Source organism: Nicrophorus vespilloides, unplaced genomic scaffold, assembly GCF_001412225.1.
Source record: "Nicrophorus vespilloides isolate i.1.1-1 unplaced genomic scaffold, Nicve_v1.0, whole genome shotgun sequence".
NCBI classification, from domain to species: domain Eukaryota; kingdom Metazoa; phylum Arthropoda; class Insecta; order Coleoptera; family Silphidae; genus Nicrophorus; species Nicrophorus vespilloides.
In genome coordinates this window covers 1-6,197 of record NW_017098828.1, presented here as the reverse complement: position 1 = coordinate 6,197, position 6,197 = coordinate 1, and the positions used below count along the sequence as shown (strand labels likewise).

At 49.7% G+C, this 6,197-nt stretch overlaps 1 protein-coding gene across 1 annotated transcript; it reads right to left on the bottom strand.

Moving 5' to 3' along the window:
- On the bottom strand, positions 1 to 4,325 carry LOC108563308 (extensin-like; the record flags this gene model as incomplete). The annotated part of the gene is made up of 6 exons (XM_017921941.1): positions 1 to 1,282; positions 1,339 to 2,025; positions 2,225 to 2,263; positions 2,505 to 2,672; positions 2,745 to 3,348; positions 3,400 to 4,325. Coding segments are annotated over 6 exons (3,018 nt in total), but the record flags the coding sequence as incomplete, so codon positions are not given.
- Between the last annotated feature and the right edge of the window lie 1,872 nt (positions 4,326 to 6,197).

Genomic DNA, 6,197 nt, shown 5'->3' with positions numbered 1-6,197 from the left:
TCGTGTTTGTAAATCTATTTACTCTTTTGCACAGAAAGTCGTAACAAACGTATTCTTTGTTGCAAGTTTTCATACAGACGATGATGAACTGTGTGTGTGTACGTGTATTATTCATTCATCGGTATGAAATATTGCACTTTTGCTTGTTGTTAAGACGTTTTGCTACAATTCGAGTAAAAGTAAATCATAACAATTAAAGAAATTAATCAGATCTCCCTCCTGCTGTTCAGACAACACCTAATCCAACCCCAATCACACCCCCATGGCCACCGTTTCACTTTGAACACAATCGAGTGGAAGCATGACATTTCAGTGTTGCCGTCGCCGAATCAATCGCACGCACACACACACGCACGCAGCCGCACATGCACCACACACGCTTAAAATTACATAATTACAAGTCTTTAAAGTCATTTCCTCGAAATGTCCTTTTCATCCTCCTCAAACTCTATTTCCTCTTTATCAACTTCTTAGACGCAACACAAACAACACACTCGTCGTTGCTGCTGCTGCTGTCAACATAATCGTATGTTGTGGTCATCATCATCATCTTTCCCATGGGATTAAATCACTAGCTGAGATCGACGAAGAATTCGGTGGTGGCACGTAGTCAGATTGGGGGCGCGCCCGGCCCTGCCTCCAGCCTTCTGCGCCCGGAAGGCGGTCCCGGCACCTGCCCCGCCCTTAGCTATCGCGGCTCCTCCTTCTTGTGCAGGTCGGTGGGTGGGGTGGCGCACATTTTGTGTTGCTGAGATTGCTGCGGTGGGCCGGGACCGGGTCGAAGATGCATCAGACCCGGATCCTTGGTGCGCAACTGATGCGACGGGTGACCGTACGTGTTGAACATCTTCATCCGCTCCTCGTCCGCTCGCATCGCCACCTCCAGCGGATTGTAACGCAACGGATCGTAGCGGTAGAAGGCGTCGTGAGGGGGCGGCGGTGGCCAATGAGATGCGGGCGGCGGATAGTGATGCGGGAGGACTCGTTGCAACGCGTGCGGCGGTCCCGGCCTCAAGTACGGATGGTATCTGGGATCCGCCGCCGCCGCCGTCCTCAGCATGTTGGTCACTTCGTCCTCCTTGGAGCGCGGCTCCTCCTTGATCCTGATCTCGCCCATATCGCCGCCGTTCCTCATCGGCGACCGGTCTCGCATCACCGACTGCATTGGTTTCGCCGATTCGACGAGCCTCTGCTGATGGAGCATTCGTTCTCTTTCCCTCTGCTGCTCCATTTCGCGCCGCTCCTTCTCCCGTCTCTCTCTCTCCCTCTGCTCGGCGGCCTGCTACAATATTACATATTCAATCAATTACATATATAATAATGTTACCGATTGCTTACCTGTTGTTGTTCCAATCTTCGTTTCTCCTCTCGCTCTCGTTCTCGCCTCTCCCGATCCTCTCGTTCACGCCGCAACCGCTCCCTTTCCTCTCGCTCCCTCTGCTCGAGCAGTGGATCCGGCTTCATGGCCCACTGATGCGGAGGCATCGCCGGCTGCATATTGGGCGGATAGTTGCGGCGCCAGGGATCGTGCAGCAGGGGCGGCAACTCGTTGGGCCGCCCTGCAGCTGAAGGAGGGAACGGCGAGACGGAGAACGGCGAAGAGCCCGGGCCACCGCCAAATCCGGGAGGACCACCTCCACCGTACCTGGTGAACGGGGACATCGCATTGCCGGCGGACGATTCCATTTTCGGCAGATGATGGAAACCGGTCGTCCTAAAGGATGATGCCGGTTTACCGCCGAGACTGTGCGCAGCGGGAGACGTGAAGAGACTGCCCGGATGCGGTGATTGGTCGAAGGAGGGCGGCGGCAGAGACGGTTGCTGCTGCTGCTGCCGATGATGACCGAGCGGTGGACCGAATGTCGGCGTCATCTCGTGCGAGCGAACGCTGGGGTTGAAGAGGTGCGTCGGCGGTCGCAGTAGGTCACCCTTTAGTGCACCGGGTCCACCCTTGTCGCCCTTGTGCTGATGATGGTAAATCTCCCAAGCGACACGAACGTGCATCGCATTCCATTTGCCGGATTTCTAAAACAAATTGCACAAAAACAATTGTTCAATATACATAGAAAATGGAAGACGTCCAGACCAATTGTTATTATTATTTATAATCAAGTAGAACAGAACAGAAAAGCTAAGCGCTGTTTTTGAGGGCAGGTTGGGGGCTGGATGGATGTTTATGGGGTTAAGATGATGATGTGAATATAGTTGTTATGATGTTACGTACCGTTATTTTAGGCTTAGCTGGTTGATCGGCAGTAGTCGGCTGTGGACACACACAAAAAACAATGTATTAGGGGCGAGCGGGTAGTGGGGGCGATAGTAGTAGAGCATGCCACAGTTAGTGCAAGCATGCAAACATTCATATGTATATAGATAATATATGATTGCTTGGTGATTGTAGTAGTAGTAGTAGTAGTAATTAATGAGATGACACACGTAGCATGATTATGAAAAACACCAGAGATATAAAAGGTAGATGTAACGGCTGCAAATATTATTCGTACCTTGGGTTGAAAGGCAGGCAGATGACTGGGCGGGACGAAAGGCGTTGGTCCCGTGAGGCCAGGATGCAAAAGGCTCGGCGTGTAGCCGGTATACGTGGGTGGCATTCCGATGTTTTGCCTGTAAAACGGCGACTCGTGGCTGCCCAGTTTAGGAATATCCTTGAACTGCTGCCGAAAATCAAACGGTTAACGGTTAAACGATGTTGTCGATGATGATGATGTCGTCGATTCTTAACTTACAAGTGGTGATGGAAATAGAGTTGAGGTTGGTGGTGGAGGAAGCAGTGAGGTGGTGTGCTGATGCACGTGTGTGTGGTGGTGCTGGTGTTGATGCATCTCGGTTCGCAGGTAGGGCGGTGGCGGAGGTCCGACCACGTTCATCGTCCTGCTGTCCTGCGACGCCAGAAATCTACTGTCCAGCTCCCGTCGCAGCATGTCCGCCTGATTGGAGGTCTGGAAGAGACTTTCCGCCGAGAATGGATTCGGATTTGTGGGTGGAGGCGGTGGTGGCTGCTGCTGCTGCTGTTGTTGCTGCTGTTGCTGTTGGTGTTGCTGTTGGTGTTGTTGTGGTGGTGGTACAGTGGGGCTGGCGCGCGACACAACCGTCGGCGGTGGCATCGGCGCCGCAAACATCGTCGCAAACGAAGGACCCGCGTGAAGCGGTGGCGTGGGACGCGATGCCACCGCCGCAGGACTCAGCTGAGGTGGCGGACCAACACCGCTCGGCCACGGTTTGCTGCTCAGACTAGAAGACACGGTGGTGTTGTTGGTTGCATGCGGCGGAGGCGGTGGGCAACTCATAGGTGTTACATTCGTCCTGCTCACGATGCTGCTGCTGCTGCTGCAAACACACAATCGGTTATATTGAATAACATAAGATTGCTTTTCATCGTACCTGTAGGTATCCCTGTGGTGATGATCCATGCTCGGCGAATGACTGATGGGAGTGCTACTTCGGATGGATGGGACGGCGGAGGCGGTGACTGTGGTGGCCGTCGGCGCCGTCGTTGGTAATAGGGTGGTGGTGGTGGGAAGTGTTGCCGCAGAGTACGGCGTGTGCACGTTGGCTGCTGCGTACGGGGCGTACAGGGGTTGGTAAGGTGGATGGTAGCCTGGAGCCGAAGTGGCGACGGCCGGGCTGTCCGTTCGTGCGTGATTCGTGGCCGTGCCACCGCCTCCTGGTGCAGATGGGCCGAGACCGGGTGGATGGTGGACGACGGGTGCCGCCGCTACAGCCGCCTGCGGCATCGACATTGACATCGGCAGATGCGAAGATGATGCCGACGCGGATGCTAACGAGGATGAGGCGGAGGCGGACGAGGAGCAGGATGCTATGATCGAGGATGAGGCGGCCGAAGCTGCCGAGGATAGGAGAGGCGGTGGCGGTGGTTTGCAGTGAAGCAGCGGCGACGGCGGCGGAGGTGGAGCGATTGCTGCTGGCGCCGGCGACGGCATGCTGCCTCCTCCGGGCGTCACCGTCATGCTGCTTGTCGCTGTTGCTGCGGCGATGGTCGGTGGAGGCGGCAGCAGCAGCAGTCGTTGATGTTGTTGCTGCTGCTGATGTTGATGATGATGATGTTGTTGTTGTTGTTTATCCTCGCCGATGATCACATGACGAGGCACTGGTGGCGGCGGTGGCAGATGGGCGGACGGCGCCAGGTGACTTGGGGCTGGCAGATCGGGGGCCGTCGGCGCCGGCACCGGACTGCTGCTCGCCGCTGTATTGAGGGATGGTAGACCAGGGGGCAGCAGTGCGCCGGGAAATTCGTGCTTCCTCGATCCCGGCGTCGAACCAAATATCACCGAACTCGCGTCGGAACCCTACAAAACAAAAACAAAAAAACAAAATATTAGTTTTAAAAATTATATCAACTACAACGTTCAATTACTGATACAATTAGTATCATAAGTCATTGTTATTTAACACACAAAATTTGGGTTTGAAAATATTTGTAGATCTCCAGCGTACCAGTTTTTAAGGTATTATTGATTTCATCAAGATACATTTTCTGCTCCTTCTAATCATTTACATTCCACCAAACTCCCCAAAAATGGGTAGATATGAAGAGAAATTCATAAATATGGTAAAAATTGCCCATCTTAGATATAAACCAATACGTTTTACGAAGGGGATTGGCGCTCGAATCGTGTGATTAGAGCACTTGCGACAAAAGAGTGTTGGTTCGCTGCTGGATAATCTTGGATGTAGTGGAGGAGATTATGAAATTACAGCAAGAACTCGGACCAAAGAACCTATCATCCTCCTCGTCGCCAACATTCTTCTTGCAAATAGATGCAGAGAGTGCTGAAAGCGATTTTGTTTTACTGTTGTTGATGATGTAAGCATCTTCTGCTATCACCATCAACAACAGTACTGGCAGTTCGGCGGACCTGCATCTTGCACATAGCGCAGATTATCGATTGCGACGGCCCCTTTTTAATTGCGCCGACTCCTAGACTGCTGCCTCCGCCATACCGCGTACTGTATTTCTGTATGTATGCATACATACATACACATATACATTCCACCTTTTATGTGTAACGCCAACATCCGACTCGCTACATAAATATTTAAATGTGCACCTGATATCGATATATTCGCCGCCGCCGCCGCCACACTAAAACCCCTGCAACCATACATCCACCAACGCATACATAAACACACACACAAATACCGCACAAACCAACAACCAATAAACAGCAGCGCATGTTGCATGCTCCCACCCCATTTATACAAACATAATCTTCTCGTTTTTTTTTTTTAATTTTCATTTGTGTTTTTTTTTACATATATACATTTTCCTTACGCTTATATTCTAGCCTACGCCCGCGTTAACGTTACGTACGCAAATTGGGCGAAACAATAATGAACACACACATAAAAAAAATAAAATAGAAACGACAAAAGAAACGTCATTAAATAAATCATCCCCTCGCGGCAACACCGTAAAACAACAATCAACAGCAACGAGGGGATGGATGGTAACGTAGCCCAAAAAAAAATGCGCATCGAAACAATTGCGATTAATCTCTCTTCTCTGCGCGCATACAAAAAAAAGTAAACGTAAATCCCCCGCGCATCCCCCATTTCATAATTCACATAAATAAAAACGAGAGAAAAAATAAACGTCGAGCCGTAAATTTAATTGCGAATAAAAAGGCTACAATTACTTTGCGAAACATTACCACAGCCTCCTTCTTCGTTCACCCCAAATTTTCATTCAATTTTTTTTGTTGTTGTTTCCTTTATAAAATTGGAAATGCTGATATATTGCTTCTACGCAAGTCAAAGTATTTTGACAATTTGGGCAAGTACTTGGTATTATGTACTGAACGCATTATCGTTTTTTGTTGTTGTTTCCTTTACAAAATTGGAAATGCTTCTACGCAAGTCAAAGTATTTTGACAATTTGGGCAAGTACTTGGTATTATGTACTGAACGCATTATCGTTTTTTGTTGTTGTTTCCTTTAAAAATTGGAAATGCTGATATATTGCTTTACGCAAGTCAAAGTATTTTGACAATTTGGGCAAGTACTTGGTATTATGTACTGAACGCATTATCGTTTTTTGTTGTTGTTTCCTTTATAAAATTGGAAATGCTGATATATTGCTTCTACGCAAGTCAAAGTATTTTGACAATTTGGGCAAGTACTTGGTATTATGTACTGAACGCATTATCGTTTTTTGTTGT